General features: G+C 41.7%; 1 protein-coding gene across 9 annotated transcripts in view; it reads right to left on the reverse strand.

Annotated features, from left to right (window-relative positions):
* FRYL (FRY like transcription coactivator) overlaps positions 1 to 22,259 on the reverse strand; it is a 156,500-nt gene that overhangs the window by 100,707 nt on the left and 33,534 nt on the right. Inside the window, exon 1 of one of the 9 annotated variants that reach the window (XM_052681905.1) lies at positions 13,547 to 13,645. The exons of the other annotated variants lie outside the window; for them this stretch is intronic. Within the exon in view, the coding sequence (XP_052537865.1) occupies positions 13,547 to 13,622 (76 nt within the window). The 5' untranslated portion in view covers positions 13,623 to 13,645. Of the gene's footprint in view, positions 1 to 13,546; positions 13,646 to 22,259 lie in introns of those variants that run through there. 9 annotated transcript variants of the gene reach the window in all.

The following is a 22,259-nucleotide window of genomic DNA, read 5'->3' on the forward strand; positions in this document are numbered from 1 at the left end:
GTTCTCCAGCATTTTGCCACTTGCAGACTCTTTCAAATAAAGTTTCCAGAAGCAGATTCCTACAGAGTAAATGTAAGCTTCTCAGTGTTGGTTTGGTTTCTTCTAGTTCTGTTTGAGCATCACAGAAGGAGGGTCAGCTTCTAACATGTAAAGAGAGAGGGAAGTTTGCAGGTGAACTTACACACACTGCCTTTCTCACCCACACCTTTTCCACTCACTACAGTAAGTACGTTCAGCCTGTAGGGGTGCAGAGAATGAAACACTTGCTGCTAACAGAGAAATCTGGTTCTTCCTAAAAAAGGAAGTGGTGGACGAGCACTGATGGAATACAAACACACTGATATATATGGCTGTACAGACAGCTTATTTCTAACAATCATCCCCACACACATATCCTTCATGAAGTTTTGTTTCCTTTTGACATACAAATACATATACCACAAAAAAAAAATTTAAAGAAAAGCCACAAGCAACAAAGTCAGTGTTACCATAAGCTTGCCTGCGCTAAAAGGTGAAGAGAAAAAATATGCCCTTTTTCAGTTTTTGTAATTCATTCACTTCTCTCTGGAAAACCAGAATTCCCCATCCTCCTTCTGCAGGATTAAAGATATTAAATAAACAAACAAACAAACCACACTCTATGAACCCAATCTACAAGCGGATACTAAAAAAATCCTATTGATCCATTGTACTGAGACAAAACAGTGACAAAATGCTTGACAAATTGTGTTTGGTCTGATTTCAGGGCAGCAGCAGAAGCCAGCAGCTCTTGTAAGGATTTTCCTGGCCAAGGTAATTGGTTTTATATTCCTCTTCCTCCTCCTCGTCGTTCCCTGCTTGTGAGAAAAGAGCAACTGCAGCTTCTTGTAGAAAGAGGAAAAGACTTTTCCTCATTATCCTCAATTAATCTCATTAATGTCAACCTGACACCTTTCCTGAGTTAATGCTAGAAGTAATGAATATTAGCAGCTTTGCTGTAAAAAGTGATTTGGGAAAAAGACTCTGGAGCATCAGTTGTAAAGCAGCCAATAACTTCATATCACGTATTATACACTTTCTTTTCAATCTATAAAGAAACGGAATGATCTTCTTTTCAACTGCTCCATGTAAGTATGTTATCTATAAGATGAAAACTATTCCTACAAAGCTTGAAGACACATTATGTTGGCCTTGTTCATTTAAAGAACATTTTCCCTTTTTTTGTAGTAACTGCCTAGTGAAGCAACCAGAAACATTATAACAGCATTTCTGATATTGTGATACAATTTGAAAATTGAAGTGCAAGATACACACTCCTGGCTTAAAAAAACAAAAACACAGGTCAACATATTTGAGCAGTAGAACATGCTCCAGCATACACAAATCAGGGTTAGGGCAAGACTCATACATCAAGTACCAGTTTCGGGAAAGAACAATTCATCTCCGTTTTGCTTCTGTCAGTTTTGCCTTGCAATCCTCCAGGTGAGCTCACAAGCTGGAAAGAGAAGTAAGCCACTGAAGACTAACTCAACCTGCTATGTTGAAGGAGAAAGAAACCAACACAACAGCATATTCTCCTAAGTTCACTGAGAAGGAAAAAGCAAAAAAATACAACATTTTGCGCAGCTAGGTAACCAGCTAAAACTATCTAACTATCCAAAGAGAAAAAAAAAAGAAGGGGGAAAACAAAAAAAGAAGAGAAGGAAAAACAACATAACACTCTAAATAAAGTTCAGCAGGGCAGAAAACTTCAGCTTTTCTGAAAGTTGCACACTTGCTGAGTTTTGGTTTCTGACACAAGCAGGTTAGCACATCCGTAAGGCAGCTCTTTTTAAACTACAGCTTACACTTCCTTGCAGTGATGTGTGCAGATCTCACACGATTTTTGTAAAGTCAGTGTTTCCAAATTAGCTCTAGTATTTGTGTTTCTGTTTCTCAAATGTACTCCCTTTCATTCACTGAACTCCACAGGACAACAGCAAAGTCAACTTCAAAGCTGGTGAGGCTCCAGAATGTTTTCTATGTTTGGTTTTGTGGGAAAAAAAATGTGTTGAATGTGAAAATTAGGAAATATCTAGATGACTGAGCACTGCACTTTGGGATTCTAATACAAACTTAATTTGTTTCTACGATTAGCAACTGTGTTTTGACATTCCTCTGCACTTCTGCAGTCTTGGTGTAAGAGCATGATGCAGCACTGAGTTCTAACAAAACCCCACTTAAAGATCTTCTTACATCAGTAAGCATGAGACACTTCTCCTTCCTCCTGGATCTTCTGAAGAAATTTCTCTACACTTATTACAAATAAAAGTAAATTGAGCCAGTAAGAATCTGCAGTTTTGCAACTTCTTAGAAAACAAACAACCAGCTTCAGGGCTTTGAGTCTTCAGAGAAAGTAACAATGCAAGGGCACAGCACAAGGCAAGCTGTAAATTCTCACATGGCATGCAAACCGCACCCAGTGCTAGAACTGGACCTCTGTAAGAAGACAATACCAAGTGTGGTACGGAGTTATTCTTAGCCACTGTAAACACACCAAGCTTTCAGAGTTAACAGCCTCTTTGTCAGATCCTGGGGAGGCTAGTGACATCTGAAACAAAAATAGGCTATCATATGCTTGTCCACAGAACTTCAAAATGCATGGTTAAACTGGTTGTTTAAAAGATTTTAGCTGTACTGTACTGCAAGTAAAAGGCAAAAGAAAAAACTCAGTTTTTATTTTAAACATCATCTTCCCCTCTTACAAGTTCCCATACTTACATTTGTGACATGGTTTATACAATGTTGTGATGCTATTTCCTACATTGCTTTCTGACAGAAATTAATAGCATTATTCCCATTTTTGTAGGAAGACTCAGGGGAAAAAACAACAATAACAACAACAAAGCAGAAAACATCCACTCTATCAGAAAAAATAATAAAAGACAGGTAACATCTATTCTGTAGTCATTCATGTGATTGACAGGAATAAACGTGTTGATATCTAAATCCAAATCTCAACAAAAGCACCCTGTAAAGAGGCAGGACAAGTGAATCCCAGCTACATTCAGAACTGCAATCATTTGCATACTATGAGGTTTTGAGGCTTGAAAAGTTACTCAGCATTCAGCCATACGAGCCGTATGCACTGATACCAATGGTCATTAATGGCAGCAACAATATTTGAGGGATATTTTAGAAGACTACAATTTTCTACAAACATAAAAAGAAGAAATCCTCTCTAAAAAAATCACCCAACTAAGATTCTGCTTTACAAATTCTCCAACATGCTGTCCTCTTTAGAAACAGAGGGCGGAATTCCTTAGCAGAGGACATCACAAATGTAATTGTATAACCCATAAATATCTTGACTACCGCTATATGGAGGAAAAAAACGTCACACAGGTTACTGACCAGAAGTAGCACAGATCACCAGGAAATGCTCCCATCTCCTAAATTATGACATATAACATACTAGCGTACCTAAAAATGAGGCAATGTTTGTTTCATCCTTGTTCTGCTATAGTGTTACCAAAAATGTTTTAACATGTTGCCCAAATATTCCTACTCAGTGCTGGAAACATTGTCTTTTCTGGTGAAGCATTTGAATAGCAGCCTCAACAGCATTTGAGACACAGGGAAAATCTGTATGTACTCTAAGAAAATGCACTACTTCTTTAATCATTCTTAGGTAGTAAGATACAGATTTCATTAATAAGATGAGAACAACTCTGCTTGAGGGGGACCACAAGCAAAGAGGAAGGAAAACAAGTTGTGCTTGGCAGCTGCCAGCACATTGTGCTGCAGTGACTACGGATTTCAGCAGGGATTAGGGCTGGAGACTGACCACAGTGCCACAAACAGTGCTCCAGCGCTGACATCTGGAACGGGACCAACTCAAGCCATGAAATGGAACAAGCCTTGGTCAGCCTTCGGTTATGCTGCAAGTCAGTGCCCTAGAAGCTGGAGCTCCATGTCCAAAGCTCATCACTCATCTTTTCCTCCCCGACATGGTATTTAAATTTGCACAGTCCTATATTGATATCACCAGAAAATACCGAGATGCTTTTTGTCACACCATAAAAATCTACTTTGCTACAGGGCTGACTGGAAGCTCCCTAGACCCACAACAGACATTAGTTTTTCCTGCAGGAAGCAGTCTGCTCAGCAATGTGGTTTCCACACTGCTACATCACAGAAATAACAGAGAGAGAGGAACAACGTTTAACCTCTAGAAATCTGTTACCAAGAACCTGCTAGAGCAGCTGCATATGATAAGAAGCATAGGTTAGAGAAACAAAAGGGAAAAAAAGACTTATTTCTAACTATGGATGCATATGAGAACTTGCAACACCTTATTATGCTCTCTTATGCCAACAGGTCTGCAATGTGGGTCCATAAGCCACTAATGTGCCCCTGTGGCCAAGACAGCCAATGGTATCTTGGGGTGCATTAAAAAGAGCATGACCAGCAGGTCGAAGACGGTGATCCTCCCCTTCTACTCTGCCCTGCTGGGGCCACACCTGGAGTACTGTGTCTAGTTTTGGGCTCCCCCAATCAAGGAAGACAGGGAACTTCCAGAGAGTCCACTGGAGGGCCACAAAGACAGTGAGGAGCCTGGAGCTTCTCCCTCATGAGAAAAGGCTAAGAGAACTGGAGCAGTTCAGCCTGGAGAAGGCTGGGGGGAATCTTATCAGTGCTCACAAATATCTAAATGGCAGGAGTCAAGCGGATGATGAGAGCCTATTGGATGCCTGAGGACTGAAACAGAGAAAATCCTATCCAGCAAATGAGACTGGTATGCTCTTCAGCACCTTTCTTGGGCCTCTAGCTCTGAAAGAGCTAAAGCTATACAATATTGATTGTCGTTTGTTGGCAGTCTTAATAACCTTAAAATTGTAAATATAAAACCAAATTACTCCAAATTACTCAAATTACTATTGGCACCACTAATGTAAATGGTCTTAAAAGAAGTAAAGAAGAGATAATGAACCTTGAGAAAGAACTAAAAAAGTGCAATAAAAGCCTAGTAAAACAGTACCTACATTAAAATCAACTAAGGAAGCAGAACTTCTTCCTTCTAGCCGGTGTAGGGAACCTGCTTTGGCAGGGCGGTTGGACTCGATGATCTCTGGAGGTCCCTTCCAACCCCTACAATTCTGTGATTCTGTGATTCCCTTCGGGTCTTCAGAATAAGTAGTGCATGCATGTTTGATTCTGGATAAGTGCATAATCTCTACCCAAGCCCAGCATAGTTTACTAGAGGAAGACAGCATTCAACTACAGTGAGATCTGGTACCAATGAGATTCATCCTTACTTCAATATGCTTCGAAAAGTTTTTATGCTCAGTTGTCTATTTCACACCCTACCCCACATTTTAGATAGTGAACTCCTACAAGGGTTGCTACCAAAAATACGCCTGCACCCTCCTTAGCAGTCCTGCTATCCTCTACCCTATTGGATAAGACAGCTTGCCATCTTGCTGCCCTTGCTCTTTTTCAAGGTGAACACTTCAGCTTTTCAGTTGCAGTACCCCCCCTTCAAGGCAAAAGTCTTGTACTTACATACATATGTCCAAATAATCCTTTGAACAGTACTACATCGGTATATGTTATAGAAACTTCTAAGAGTACAAACACTTTCCTTTTGGTTACCTTACACCATATTTGTGAAAGCTGGTCTCGCCTATACTGTTTTACCTAATGTAATTTTTTTTTAATTTTTTTTTTTTAGTTTAGGATATAGTTCCTTTTCTGTCCTGCAAAGGAATACAGCATCAAGCATGCTTTCTGGTTGTTTTTGTCTGTTTAATTTACGGTTATTTAAGAAGAGAAAAAAGAAGAAAGACCTTGAAGTCTTTATCTTTTTCTTCCTCTTACCCATGTACTTCTGGCAGCAAATTTCTTTTCTTACCTTTTTTTTTTTCTTTTTTTTTTTTCCTGAAGAGAGTTCAAAAGGTAAGAATGTCCCTGCAAGTAGAACAACACAAGAGCCTACCTTAATATCCCTATTCAGTCTGTCACAAGTTCTTTTATCCCAAACAGCTATCCAAAAAACTTTGAGCTTCTCAGCCAGATCTCAGTACCACTGGGCTAGCTTCCTCCTTTTTCTTCTTTGCTGTCATAAAAACGAAGCCTCAGTTACCAGCCTGCCTTTTTTCCAGGACAAGACCCCATTTGTAGCTGAAAGAACAGTACAAATCTGGTGATGTTTGGCCCAACTGCTATGCCCCGCTGACAGCTGGCACAAACAAGATGTCAAAGAGAGAAAAGAGACAGGTTTCCACTGAGATGTCAGATGCTCTATTTCCTAAGCCTAACACCAGCTCTGAGTTAAGACCAGCTAAACTGATATTGAACAGTAACTCAAATGCACCAGCACTTCACAAACAAGTCTCAGATCAGGAATTCCTCCAAGTTCTAGCTCAGCACTAAAAACATTGGGATGATGAACAAGGAAGAAAATTACAATTCATAGAGCTACTTACACTGCTTTACAGATTGTGATGCAACATTTCTTTGTAATACCCATTAATTAGCTGACTTCCAAGTGTTCAAGGCACTAACACATCTTTCTGGACCAGCACTCTGTTCTGTAGCAATAGGCTACAACGGATGTTTCACAAGTAATGTTGAAAATACCCTACACACATGGCAGCTGTGCCCAATGGGCAGAACCAGAGGAGTCACTTATGACACCTTTTCCTAGAATCAATTTGAGCAATTAACTACTTCTGGAACTTGAACGGATTGTTGAAGCAAGAAAGCTGTAAATACTGCTGCTTTTAACAACAGTAAAATATTTCAGAAGCTCAAAAGGCTGTGTGGTTTGTTTATTTATTGTCTTCTTTCTATTTAAACTCTCAGAGCAGCCTACTTCTATATACACATAAGAGTAGCTCAGTTGGAACCACCTTCAAAGATCATCCAGTCCAACTGCCTGACCACTTCAGGGCTAACCAAAAGTTAAAGAACATAACTGAGGGCATCACCCAAATGCCTACTGAACAGTGAATGCCACTGAAGCTACATAAATCTGAAAAAACGTACTCTTCCTCCTGTTTAGGTTATCAAATTCTTCATTCTTAGGAGAAGAATGAGAAAAGGTAAAAGAGTGAGGATTTTTGTTTTCAGTTATACGCTTGTTGTTTTCCAGCACTGCTTTAAAGTATTATTTATTCAGTATTCACTCTGAAATGAGGAAAATTTGTCCTTACACATATTGTTTGCTTTTAACTATACCAATTTATGGCACCAAGTCTAAAGGGTGATGTAAATAATTAAAGAGTCATAAAAAAAATCCAATTCTGTAACTGTACTGAAGCATTTTCCAGTTATAAATAATTCAGTACTTTGACCATCTCCGTATTTACTTCTTGATTGGTCCATAGTTTCTGGATTAGCCTAATAAGATTTATCAATACAAAGTCAATGATATAATTTGTTTCTATACCTTAATACCTCAGTAATTAATATTCCAATGTTAAGCCATTAAAACAATGGAATTCTATGCCTTAACAATCTATTTTCTTGTTATTGCAGCCTGGCGGTTTATAATCCAAAATTATGTTTCATTAAATTTCCCTCCATTTTCTCCCCAAAACACAGGCAAAAATGTAAATCTTTTCTCACAACAGTAGCACAGGCACTTAGAGTGTCAGAGTTCAGACAACTCTTATTTAAAGCAGTGTGGCTCTATTTACTTTAGCTTAGGGTACCTTTTTTTATTTAGAATGGCCTTTTCCTCTTGAAGTTTATATTTACACTTTATTTTGCACTGTATCTAACTGAATTTAAAAGCTCCCTTTGACTACCACCATTATACTTTCTTAACACATAAGGAAGAATATATGCTTTCTTTTTTAAACAAGGGAAAACTGCAACTATATGCCAACAGGACATAATATAGCAAACACAATACTTCCGCTCTATAGCGTTCTGAAGATTTCAACCACTTTTCTAAATAAATACAGTGATCTCTTAAATACTATTAAATCTCCAGTGTCTGAACCTTTCTCCCTGCAATACAAAATCAGCAGAGCAAGGGGTTTTTTTGTTGTTTGTTTGTTTTTTTTTTGTTTTTTTTTAAAGAAAAACTCAGCAGAAATGGGATATTTGATATGGGTTGCTGCAGTTGGTTTATCTGGAGCTTTCCTGAAGTTCATGCAGAGCACGCAGTTTATTCCAGCAATAGCAGCTGACAGAGGGGTTTGTATGTGGGGCACTTTTTCCTTTCAATAGCATTCTCTTCTGCAATCTGAATCATTACAAAATCCAGTTGAGTTATGGGTTGAGCAGAAGTATATTGTTTTAATAGAAAGAATGCCCTAAAGGAAAGCTCACTCTAGCATATCTATGCCTGATGAAAATAAATAATGCATGGCCCAACACATATCGTACTTACTACAATGCAAGCAACTTACTTAAAAATTTATATGAAGAACCACACATGAGATCATCTTCAAAGGAAATCATAATTCCAGGTTTTCCGTAAAACCATTCTTAAAAGGTCAAAATTAAGGCCCAAAATATTTCGTATCCACATCTACTTCTGATTTCTAAAAATCTGGTCACATACCCTTCTCTGATGAGCCCCCAGACCCTTACGTCAAATCTACATCACATTTCCATCAAGTTTTAAAGTACAGACTGTGGGCATCAAACAGATACAGCAAAGGGAAAAAAAAAACACGCATCGATGTAAGTGTTCAGTGAAAGTCACGGAAAAAAAGATTCACACAGTCATGCAGAAATAAAATGAGCAAATATAAAGGAAGCTTGTGAGCAGCCCACATGGGAGCAAGGCTGCACAGCCCAGCTGAGCTGATGTACCAGACGCTGAAAGAGGCAGTCACCATCATATTCATGTGATGGGCCCCGGCCCTTCCTGCACACCAGCCCATGCTCCATCCTTTGCCTCAACATAAGTCTCGTTTGGCTCATTAAATAAAAGAAAAACTTTCTCCAACATCCCAAGAAAATTTCTGCTGATCTAATGACTCAAATCCCCTCACTAAAAGGACGAGACAAGCATCACAGGTGGCAGTTCAGAAGGTGACACGGCTGCACAGCTGGACCAAAGCCCCTTTTGCGGGTTCAGACATGGGGTGAAACGCTGTCCTTGCTCATCCAGCTCACCTCTGCAACACCTAACGGAAAACAATTAGAAGCTTGACAGCTTGGAGACTTTCACTTAGGAGCATCCATTTTTCAGCTGTGGGTGGTACTGATGATTTGACTGGTTTGAATCATCTTACAGTCTAGCTCTCCTGCCAGCCTGTTTATTTACCTCAAAAAAAAAATAAAAAAAATCCCTTTAAATAGTACTTGTTCTTGATATACAAGATTTTACTACACATCACATTAGTATCACTCCATTCAATTGAACATATTCCAGCTGTGCAAATGGCCATCCTTAGAGGCCACCAAAGTTCACAAACAAGGCCAAATACTGAGGCTACATTGCATAATCCCTTTTCACTCAAAATGCAGAAATCAGTTTGCATTTTATTGGGTGGTTAACTACTGCCATAACTTTGCTTTACCATGACAACTAACAGCCTGTGGCAAAGCCATTGTAAGCCTCTCTCTATGGTAAACAAACTCACTGCTGAAGCAGTACAGGGAACAGATCTGTAATTACATTTACTATCAGAAAACACAGTTAAATTGGAAACAAACCAGAATGTACAAAATCTGGTACTGCTTTCAAAACTTATCATCATTTTATTTTGAAGTATCACTTTCCAGCATCCCAAAACCATTCGGGGAGATACAGTGATAGGAGAAATTGGTACATTCCTCAGACACAGTCTGTGGAGTTTCAGTATATGAGTACTCACTATCATGACTTTTTTAAGACACAGAGACAATTAACAAAACATTTTCTTCAGGAAGACTGAGCATTATTATTTGGGATGTTCAATGCTGGACAAATAAAGTTAATAACCTGCTCAGTATTACTTAAAAAGACAACAAAAATGATCTCATGAAAATAAGATCTCTCTTGATAGCGAAATAGCAAGTTTTGCTATTGTAACATACACCTGCCATTAGAAATGCCTGCAGGTTTCCTGGGCTACCGCAGCTCATTACTGCCCCAAAGGACATTCTGGAGCAGAAGCAATCATGTAGCATCTCAAGATTCCTTTCTCCTCCTGTACTTCATTTTTCTTTGCAGTCTAACAGTTACAGAGGAGGAAAGTAAAAATATATCAGAGTGATGATTCTTGAAGTATTAACAAACTGTGCATGTATTGCTTTAAATAGCTCAATCCAGAAGCAAGCTGCAGCAGAAGCAACAAAGCTGCACTCCTGGCAAGCGCATGCCCAGCTCTGCAGTAGCCCTCAGCCATCTCCTCCCAAAGGACAGGGCCAACAACAGAACGTTTGTCCTACAGTTCCTCAGACGTTCCCTTCCTACACATATCCTTGTTAAGGCAATTTGAGGTGATGTCATCCTTCTCAGTTAAAGCACACCGTATCATCCGCCATGAAATGAAAAGCCACAGGGCAAAAATGTGCTTGTTAACACCAAACTTGTTCAATAGAGAGCTATTGGAGCAGTATCTCTCCTGAGAGCCAGAAGTCCATTTATTGTTGGTAGCAGAGAAAGCACGCTTCAATCAGGCAATCCTTGGGAATGAGAGCAGCCCTGAGCCCACGTTATCTCACCCCATCACCACGCAGATGGCTCCAAGCTACCTGCCAGTGCTCAGCAGATGGAGCTCTGCTAACTCACCTCTATTCTGCCTTCTTTCATTTCTTTCTGGTTTTAGAACACATTTTCAAACACAGCTGTTGGACAGATCCATGCATGCCACAGCGTGGTTTGTACATTCCCAGGTTCCAGGAACTTTCACTCCTGAACCAAAGTGAGTAAACTGACACCAAGAATCCCACGAGCCACCTCCAACACAGAGATACCCTCTGAGTGCATGGACTTACTGTCAGACAGACACAGGGCAGACACTCTGCTCTGTCTGCTGAACAGACGCACCACAACAACTGCACAGGAACAAAAACCTGCACCTTTGCTATCAGAAAAACAATGGATACTTTATATCTCAATTTTCATTCTCTGGAAATAATTATTTACTTCCGAATTTGACAAGACGACCCTTGCGGCAGGTATTAGGAACGCGGAAGAGCTTGTAGGAAGCAGTAAGGGATGGTGCTCGCCAGGCAGCTGACCACAAGCTCCAGAAATACATGCACAGCTGTCATGGAAATAACACAACTCATCTCAGAGAAAGGCTACCCTTGTAGGCAGCACTGCATTTGGCTTTGGAACATGTATACTGTACTACCAAAAGTACTGCTCACAGTATCCTAGTATCCACACCTCCATCAAACAAAGGGTTTGTGGACAAAATACGAGTGCTTGCTCATACCAGCTGATGTAAATAACTGCAACTACATTCCCTTCTGCTGCAGAACCAGAAACCTCAGAAGCATCACAGACTACAGCTACATCCTTCAATAAGCTAAACAGGACCTGTAACTTTAACGTCACGCATTTTTTCACCTTTAGGACTCGGATGCATTATTATGACTACAACTCCTTAGATACAGAACCCAAAAACAACTCACATGAAGTCACCATTCCATCCATCACTGCAACAAACAATCCTTGGGCAGGAACACCCTCCCTACAGCGCTGGTTTAAAAGGCCACGCCTGACTCCCTTCAAAAAGAAGTAATGCCTAAAATTGTTGGCAGAGAGACAGCATTCTGAAACTAGGCCATACAAGTGTCACTTCATTGTTGTCAATGAAAGAAGAAAGATCAACTACAATAAAACCTCGGCCAGGCCAGCACTGCAGCAGCATTGTGCCAGCTAAGCAAGCCCTCAGCCGGGGTCTGCGGGAGCAGGACATGCTCTTTATGAGTGCTTATATAAATGTGTGCAAGCACGTGCACTCCTGCTCTGATATTCCTCGGTATACAGTGTTCTCAGGTTACTTAAAAATTCTTTAAGAAAACACAAGAGAAACCTTTCTTATGTAATCTCTCAGCAGATGCGAGTTTATTGAATTTCCAAGCACACGCTCAACATAAATATTACGTAACTCCTTGCTGTGCACACACTGCATCACTTGATTGGAAAATGTTTTAGGGGACAGAAAGCAAGCAGCCTGGGTGCGAGTTACAGCTCAGGGCTGTGCCCAGCTGCACACCACAGCAGCTGTAACTGTGCCCACTCGCATGAGCAGAGCTACCACTGTGAGGAATGAGGGCTGAAGTGCAGCAACACAGCCCCTTCCCACTTCCTGGCAGGGCTGGGGAGCTGCTGCTCACACAGCAGAGGGCACAGGGGGAGCATGACGCTGTAGTCTCTCCTCACGTACCCTTTGTTAGCATCATTGCCCCGTCACAGCCAGCACTGCTGTCTGATCACGAGCCTGCAGTTTGCCTTATTGACACAGCACTTATTTAGCCAGCTACAGATTCAATTTGTTGCAACTGAGTACATCCCATGTTCTGCTTCTAGTTAGAAATTACACACATTAGTAGAATTAACCTCAGGGATTCATGATCCTTTTCATGACATCTTCAACTCATACTGTAAAATATATGCCTAAATTACAGTTATTTACAAGGAGGCAAGAATATCAGTTAACTGCAGAGTAGAAAACAGAACCTGGAACAGCTAAACCCTAAGACATGCACTAAAGCAGCAGAGGGACGTCAGCTTTGAAACACTCATGTTAGAGCTGTCAGCCTAGAGGTTGCCAGTCCAAAATGCAGATCTCAGCATCAGTGCCAGAAGCAAACCATGCCAGTGCTGCTGGGGCACATCGGGTGTCTGCATACTCCCAGCTGACGAACCGCTAATTTCTTACCAGTCGTACTGAGCAGAATGCGTGTGGATCACAAACCTCAGCAGCTCCAGAGGAGTGCTGGTGAGAGCAAGCCGAGGGCAACACCTCACAGAGCTCACATACAGCTGAAACACAGGATGCCGCCTACTTCAGCTGTTCTTTTGCTGTTACAAGGCACGGATCATTGGGAAACGTGTAGCCTGTCACCCAACACTCTGTATCAGTCATGCTCTGGCAGCAGTGACCCTGCAGGAGGGCTGTGGGTGGGGTGAGACAAGGGCAGCGTGGCTGCTCCTGCCCCCTGCCATGGCCCTCCTCAGCCTGAACGTCTCAGTGGGAGCCCAGAGAGAGATGCTCCGCTTGGGCAGCTCACAGCACAGCGTGCGCTTACCGCAGCTGCAACGATCGCCCTGAGGCACAACCCCAGCATCCTTAGCCTAGGGACAGAGGCTCCTGCTTCAGAAACACGCGGCAGGATTCACCCCAGCGCCTGCCGGCTGCCGCCTCGGGCAGCGAAGGACACGAGGAGCCTCACCAGCCCAGGATAACGGCGGCCCAAATTAGCGCCTCACATGCCCAAACTCCAAAGCCCGGTTACGTAAGGGCCGGCACGCCGTACCCCGTCCCACGCGCCGGCCGGACGACCCGCACACCTCGCCCCGGACCGCCAAAACTGCCGTCACGGCTCGGCTCAGCTCCACGCGGCAACACGCAGAAGCCGACCGAGCGCGGGGCCGCGACTCCCGGCGCAGCGCCGTACTTACCGCTGCCGCCGCTCCACGACTTGAGCAGGGACTTGATGCTAATTTCAAAGAAGAGCGAGTCCTGCAGGCTGAGCATGGTGCCGGCTGCGGGCGGCAGCACCGCCAACCCGCCGCCGCCACCCGCGCCGCCGCCGCGCGCCCTCCTGCTGACGCAGGGCCCGGGGGGCGCGCGCTGACTGCGGAGGCGGGCGGCGGGCCGGGGGCGGGGCCGGGCGGACGCACCGGCGGGGGGCGCTCACCGCGGGACCCCTCCGTGCCGCCCCCGGCCCGGCTCCCGCAGAGAGGAACCGCGCTGCCACCGCGGTCCCTTCTCGGAAAGGGAAGGCGAGAGGCGGGGGCCACGCGCGCACGCTGCCGTAACTTCTCGCGGCTGCTTTCGGCCAGCCAACGAAAGGCCCCTTTCCAGCCCGTCCTCACCCTACCTCAAACCATAAGGGAGTATGAAAAGCTGTCTGCGGAGTTTTAAATACAACTTCCAACCGATGTGACAATTGGAGCATTAGATATGATGCCATTAAACGCTAAGCGCCAAGCACTGCTCCGTACAGCGCAGGATGAGCCCGGCAGAACGGCGGCACCGCGCACAGATCGCTGCAGCACCGGCTGCCCGCAGCAGGTGCGGGAGGGCCGCGGCCGAGAAGTTGACTCACACACCGCAGTCCAGCTACAATGCATCATACAGGAGCGCAGCATACGCTCCACTAAATCTGCTTTAAAGCCATCAAAAAAACCCTGCAGCCCCTATGCTGTATGAGAAGTAAAGCAGCCGCGAGGATGGAGTCACACACACGGCCCCCTTCAAAGGCTGTCTGGAAGAATGGTGCACATCCCATACTTAAAAGCATTTTTATCTGCCATATAAATTGCTCAGTCCATGCGGCCTGCTTCTTATTGCATGCAGAGCGAGCACCACTTTAGGACGCTGCATCAACCTTTCTTTCACCACTCAATTCAGGTAATACTATCCAGCCTTGTGCCTCCCATTACCTCATACTCATTTTTCACCACCTCTCTTATGAGTGCATTCAGAGTTATACTTCAAGCATTTCATTCTTCTCTTACTAAATAAGAAAAAAAGAGTTTGTATTTCATTATTAGTGAGATATAAAGGTCAAATTTTGGAACTGGCTGATGAACTTCACCACTAATTTGAAAGGCTGTATTAATTATGGTTAGTCTCTGACTGCCTTTAACACTGGGCTACAGAGAGTTCTTCAAAGAGGGCCTTGTTAACAGCACACATTCCAAAATCATGAGCCAACTCTCCCGGCACCTCAAAAATAATGACTTTTTAAAATACACTCTGGGTTCTTTGTACTTGCACCACCACCACTAAGCTTTTATTCCGTAAATTATTAGCACCAGAAACTTCATAAAAAACAATCACTAATCCCAGTGTTCCACCTCCCAGAGCCCTGTTAAGAAGAGCTGCCAGTGGTTCTGCATAGCGGTGTTTTAAGAGTGAATGGAAGTCAGAAAATATATTTAAGATTGTGCATTTGTCTGCAATAACAGTGTGTGTGCTCAAGCCAGTTATATGGCCTTCCCCCATGGCACCTGATTACTTCTGGTAGGTGTTCTTCTCAAGGAAAATAACAATTACTTTTAAATACAGCTAGCTCACCATTAGCCCATTAAGAACTTCTAAGATGCTAAGAGTACTTTTGTACTTGTACGTACAAAGAAGCATAAGCTTTCCCAGATCCTTCAACAGATAGACTGAACGCTGGGAATACTCAATATTAGAAACAAAAATATTGAAAATAAATATGTCTAAGGCTATATACATATGACATATCCATATACATTTGACAAGAGGGGAAACATCTGTCAGTATCAGCAATATCACAAGCACCCACTGCGATAAGCACAATCGCATTATCACTTTTACAAGCCTTCTAACATTTTCTCTTCTTCACAACCTCAACTTCTATGTTCTTCATTATCAAAGGTGTATAGATGACAACTACTGCAATTTTGGACTTCATGGTTTCTGTTTAGCCAGTGAGTTAATACACCCACTATAAACTAGAATAAGATTTCAAGATAAATTACAAAATTTAAGATGTAACATTTATTTTGCTTTTAACCGAATGAAGAACAGTAGAAGCAAAGAAAAACATGTATTAAAAGCCCCTGAACCTTGCCAAGAACAGACAAGGCTAATTCACTAAACAGAGCCCAATAAAACTCATTGTGTAGAGTTACGAGATATCATCATTATGCATTTCAAAACTGTCCAAGAAAACGTTATTTACAGCATCTCAAAACTGTGCAAGAAAATGTTATTTACAGCATCAATTCCTTTTATGGTTTTTTTTTATTTTTTTAAAAAGAGGAAAATTAAACAGACTTCTGGCCAGGAAATTACAATGTGTCTAAAACTGAGAGCAACAAGTATGTCTACTGTGGAAGTGTCTAGAAATATGTATCACTTTGCCATACATACATGGGAAGTCTTCCATAAGATATTTGGCCCACTACTTTATTACCTAGAGAGAAGATGGAAAAAGAGAGCAACTTTTATTTAACTAGGAGGCAAGAGCTTTGAACTGGAGCTGTTTTATGTCAGAAAAACAAATCAAAAAGAAATCCTCAACAAAATAAGGATATTGCTTGGCTGGAATTAGGAGTTCCATACAAAGTAGCAATTCACATGATTGCAATAAATGCATAGTTTATACACTGGTTCTGAAGTTTGCTAACCATTTGATACTGCACAAGTCATAAATTTCATTACAAAGAAGAGCAGACTACTATAAAATCAGCAAATGTCTCTGATATTTTCTCAAGACTCAAGGTGAGGCATACCACTGAATGAGCACATTGACGCCAGTATGTTCTTTAAAGGAGAAGAATATGACTGCAGAAGTGCTAAGCAGAAGTACTCTATCAGCAATACAAGCTGCACTCCACTGGAATAACTAATGCCAGCATCAGTTCACACCTTGCTCTTCTTCAGATAAAAAAAACCTTTCAGCAAAGAGGATGGCTAGAAGCAAACTGCTAGAAGCTGAGCCACTTCAGCAACAAGTCTGCTGACTTCAGGCTGGAAACAACCCCATCCATACATCATGAAGTTCCCATGCAGTAAGCCCACAAGGTCTATGAAGTATTAGAGCATCCATTTGTGGTACTACTCTACTGTTCATGCACAGCACACTCAAAGTGCTGAACTGAATTCCTGTTTCAAGAGGGTATACCTTACAGATGTACTATTCAAAACAAGAAAAGAGTATGTGTGTTTTACAACCAGTACTAAAACACAGTAGAACTGTTTGGGGTGTTGCAAGTAGTATAGGATGCAAGCAGTATGACAGACCAGACACTTATGCTACTGTTTGAAACTTTTGTTATCTAACTTCTTTTATTCATTGAGTTCGAAATTTTAATAAAAACATCTCTGGGACCAATTCATTTACTAAAAACGTGTATGCAAAGGAGGTATACAGCTTTCCTTTAATAGAGCAGCATTATGCCATTTTCTTGGAGCTACCTGGTAAAATTGCTAGCAAACATTTTGAATAACATAAACATACAAAAAATAAGCACAGCATCTAATAGTTGTTATTTCTGCAGCTGTCAAAGCTCTGACTTGTAAAGATCAAGATGCAAGACAAAAATCACATGTTCTCTTAGTATAAAGGTAATATATATATGTATACAATAATATTATATGGTTTACAGCATTGCTTCAGCCTCATCCCTATACTGTTATTAACGAGGATGGCAGAGATAACAGAATGTGATTTCTCTGCTTTCCCTTCCACAAAGTCACCTGCATTAATCATCCCAGCATAAATATTTCATTTTAAAAATACAGCTAAAGCCATTCTTTTAAGTTGCATTAAAAAAAGAAAAAATAATGAGAAGACAGTGTTGCTTCCAAGTTTCTTTGAGGTTTCCAGTCCCTACTACATTCAACTTCAGGATGATACAGACTGACAGAAAATGCATTAAGACTAAATAGGAAATACTATTTGTAGTTTAAAGTCAGTTACAAGTTTTCCAACCAGGTCAGGAAGGACACTGAAGATGCACAGATTTCTGACCAAACACAGCTGTCGAATGAGATCAAAGAGGATACTGTTAATATTTAACTTTTCCAGAAAGCAGAAGTCCATGTTCATTACTGTAAAACACCTATGTTTATTACAGTAATCCTATCTTCAACCTTCCCTGTCTCCAAACTTAAAAAAAAAAAAAAAAAAAAAAAACCTGAAAAATCAGACTGCTTTTCAAGCAGTTTAACAAAGAGTTTACCGACTTTGCAAAGGCTTTCACTAAACAGATTTCACTCTGGCCCTTCTTGAGAAATCAGGCTTTCCAGATCACTGAACAAGGAAGCAAATCAGTAATGAAAAGTTGCAGCGCTTCAGAAAAACCCAGCAGGCAGTTCTGAGATGTTAACTAATCTCTCTCAAAGAGAAAACACAACAGGTGAAGCAATACACAAAGCCATAGCTGTTACCATATTTCATATATTTAACAAATCCAAGTTTCTTGATTTTCATGGTCATCTTTGCTGTTAAAAATGTACAGAACTCCAGAGGTTCTACTGCCTCCCAGATGCTCAATTTTCACTTTTCACAACCACAAAATAAACTTTAAAGGTACAGACTGGTATGGTTCTGCATCAAACCACCAGAAATAGCTGCCTGAAAATGTGCTGAAGGTTCTATAACATGCCAGTCTTCTTACTGTGCTTCAGCAGGAGTATACCAATGCACTGCTTTTGGAGAACTAGCATTCAAGTTTTCACCAACCCTTTTAAATGAAAACTGGGAACAGTTTTGAGACTACGCTGAAAATCCCTGCTTAGTTGCTGGGCATTTAAATGGATAGAGCAGGGAAAGGCTTAACTCTGTTACCCTACAAGGCCTGAGGACAACTGCTAGGAATCAGTTATGTTTCTATTTTTGTTGCTCCTCCCAAGCTGCTAAAAGTCTGTGCCACTTCTACAGCAAACATCTTATTTGCATTATGGAAATACAGAAAGTATTGAGGGAAAAGCAAACAAACAAACAATGAAAAACATATAAATAAACTCGGGACTCATCCAGAAGTTTTTGTGGTTTGCTTTTTTGTTTGTTGGTTAAGTATTAGTAATCAGAGTAAAGTCCCAATTTCCAAGGGCTCACAAGAGCAACAGTGTTCTCTAACGCAGGCTGCAGGATACAGCAAGTTGTTCCACCTTTTCCACAGAGGTGAGAGTTGGCAGGCCCTGAAGAGCTGCTCTGGGTGTCCCTGCTAAGGCTGCTCACCTGTATGAGCTCACCAGCTCCAGGCAGTGCCACACAGGGCACGTCGGCCCAGGAGGCTGCACAGCTGGCAGGGCTGAGGCAGTGCCCACACACACGAGGTGAGGGCTTTGGGAGCTCTGCTTGGAAACAGCAGAGAGACAGCAAGGCCAAAGCACAGGCAACCAGTTTTCTCTTCATGTTTTAAATCCATGAAAATGTCATTATTAATGTTTTAATTACCAGGCAGGAGCATAAGGAGCTCTGCTCGCCAATATTACATAAAAATATAAATAAAGTCACTAATACAGCATTCTTCTTAATTAAACCAAAATAGCGCATTTCCTCACTCCAAAGGCACACTGCTGAATTACGGTGCATAATTACAGTGCATTTTTTAAGGCAGGATTCAAGCATTTAAGCATTTTTAAGGCTAACTATTATAGCTTTCCCATATCACTGAAACACCAGATGCTCTTGCAGCAGTGTGAAGCAGCAGTACAAACCAGAAACTCTTAGGACTGAGAAAAAGGTACCTAACAGATCTGAGAGTTAAACTGATTTGAGAGTTAAAATTAACAGAATTTGTACAAGATACGACTTCTATACTTTTCACCTTCCTGCTTTATGGAAAAGCAAGAAAAGAAACAAAAAAAATCAGAAAGGGAGAAAATGGGAAACAACAACAAACCCGAAAGCACAGCTGAACGCAACAGTTGGATCCTAATCTCACCTAACAAACACTACAAGTTTACAACAAAGCCACTGTTGTCTGGAAGTTGTGCAAACAGTCCACGGCACAAAGTCCTCTGCAGGGCCCCAGACGGAGCGGTACAATATAGCCTCTATAAGCAAGATGCATCTGGCACCTGTGCCCGACGCTGGGTGAGGCCCCGCGGCAGCTCTGAAGCTTATCGCCTTATCAGGAGCCCTGTGCACTGCTCCCCGTGTGCTCACCTGTGGCTGTGTGACACAGCAAATGGGAAAGGACAGCACCAGCACCCCACTGCCATCTCTGCTTGTGCACAGAAAGTGCACAACTGGCACTGAGCGGCCAAAACGTGTTCAAGACAAGTGGAAAATATCCTGAAGACGTTTTTTATTCATGGAACTGGCTGCTCTGTCAATCGCATTATTTCTCAATGGAGATTTAGCCAAACACCACCTTGTAATTGACATTAACGTGTTAGCTTTCTAAAAACACAGCCTACCCATAAATGTATGTGGCATAATTACATCAACTTCTGGGCAAATTAAAATATTCACTTCTGCAATACCTCTTCCACAGAACAATTTATTCTTCGGCTCAGATTTCCATAAAATAAAAGCATCTTTAAATTATCTCTCACCAGCAGAAAACAACGTGCTGGAGAATGCAGTGTTTTTAGAACATGTTACCAGCTGCTCATTTCTCTGTTCTTCCTGCTTACCTTTTTCCTGCTTTCAAGTTAAAAAATACTTTAAAATCAAAAGCATTCTTCTTCATCCAGTCATATTCCCAAAAAAATAACCAGAAAAAGGTTCACCCCAGTGCACCTTAAAGATGCAAACAGACATGAGGTTTGGAGTCAGTGTCTAACATAACCGTGCAGCAGCATCCTCTTGGTTAAAAATAAATAAATAAGCAGCAACAACAAAACACGATGATGATGAAATTTCTGCAAGCTCAATTTGCCAGACTGCTCTTGTCAGTAAGCAGCTAGCATTAAGGGGCTACAGAATTAAAATTAATTACACAGAATCATTCTGTAAGGGGCATCCCAGAGCTTATGAAGTGAGGGTAAGCCAAGTCCTGCACAGCTGCAACATCTTACAGGAGCTGGCTGCACTCAGGAACTTCCTATCTTCACAGAGTATCATTGCTGAAAGAATCAGGCTTTCTGAAAACCACTCCCCGTTAGCTTTCCTCCTCAAATCAGCAGTGCACCAGGATTTCTCCTAAAAGTATCCTTCCTTTACGAACACACCCAGCAAAAACTTTAGACTTAGAGTTAGCCAGCCCAGAAAAATAGACCTGTGAGGGGTTTCTGTTTACAGGGACCTGTTGTAACTTGGCAAGGAGCAACAAGACGCATTTGGAATAAACAGATGAGACCATGAGCACTACTTCCCAAATCACAGGTATTCCTCACTAACACTTAAAAATTGAGAAAAATATACTCCTAACTGGAAAATGTACTCATGACTTGCTTCAAGGGCAACCAAACCCAGTGCTTCCACAGGCACGAAGAACATCATTTACTGAAAGAGGAAAGCCTTTGAAATCAGCCATTTATCAGATGAAATACTTTAAATTATTTTCTGTTAGTTTTGACCCACATAACACTTTTCAGAGGAAAAACATATAAACTTTGCAATTATGGAACAAAGAGCATTCTATTATTTAAAAGCTTAAAAAAAGAACAAACCAGCAATGTGGAAGGCTACAAATCAAGACAGCAGGCTAGCAGAAGTAAAGCCAGCTGAAATGGCCCAGGGCCACCAGAAGGACCATGTACTATTCAGGGAAGTCATGCAATTGTCCCCTCTGCTTTGCCCTTGTAGGCCCCATCTGGAGAACTGCATCCAAGTCTGGAGGTCCCAGCACAAGAAAGATGCAGTGCTGTGGGAGCAGGCCTACAAGAAGGCTACTCACGGGGGCTGAATTTAAGCCTACACTGCTGATATCACTGCTATGTAATCTCTACAGGTAAGTGCTGATTTTATCCTGCTGGTAAATACTACATTAACCTTGGAGAGTTATAGGAGCATCGTTCTGGATTTTTAAACACAGTGGAATTTTAATGTATTTTAAAGGAAAATTGTTTTATATTTAATGCCTCTGTAAAATACAATTTTTATTACGTACGCTGTCTGTCCTTTACAGATTCTACCCTGGGGTTGGGAAGACACACAGAACAGCTACTCCAAAAGTAAGGCCTATTACTTTATTATGTTGACCCATGATACCAGAGGCAGATGTAGGTGATATGGCAAAAGGGGCTGAACCTTCCCATCAACTTCCTATTGCATTCTGTTGCCAGGAGACCAATGGCAGCAGAGGGGCAGTCAAACAAAACAGCAGCTGACACTGAAACGCATATGAAGCAAAAGCTGAATTACTTCACGCAGAAAAAATTGCATCCATTGATGTTCACTAACACTTGCTGAATGTTTATAAAGACCAAACAGTGCATGTGAGCACAATGAAGTGGTGGTTCACCTCCACTAGGTGCCATTTGTTACAAGCATGACACGTGGGCTCTTGTTCATTCTTGGTGAAAATGCACAGCTAACGGTAGGGACTATTTGAAAAAAATCTGCTTTGCAGCTGAGAATTTGCTCTATCAAGCAGTATTATTGTGCTATCTGTATCTGTTGTAGCTTTCAACCATCCTGGTGAAAAGCAATTTCAGTAAGTAATTAGGGAAAGATGTTTTTGCTATATTGAAACAACTCCCCTTTTAACTGCATTATCCTGAAGAACAAGTCTA

The sequence above is a fragment of the Tympanuchus pallidicinctus genome, unplaced genomic scaffold (genome assembly GCF_026119805.1).
Source record: "Tympanuchus pallidicinctus isolate F22 unplaced genomic scaffold, pur_lepc_1.0 scaffold2, whole genome shotgun sequence".
NCBI classification, from domain to species: domain Eukaryota; kingdom Metazoa; phylum Chordata; class Aves; order Galliformes; family Phasianidae; genus Tympanuchus; species Tympanuchus pallidicinctus.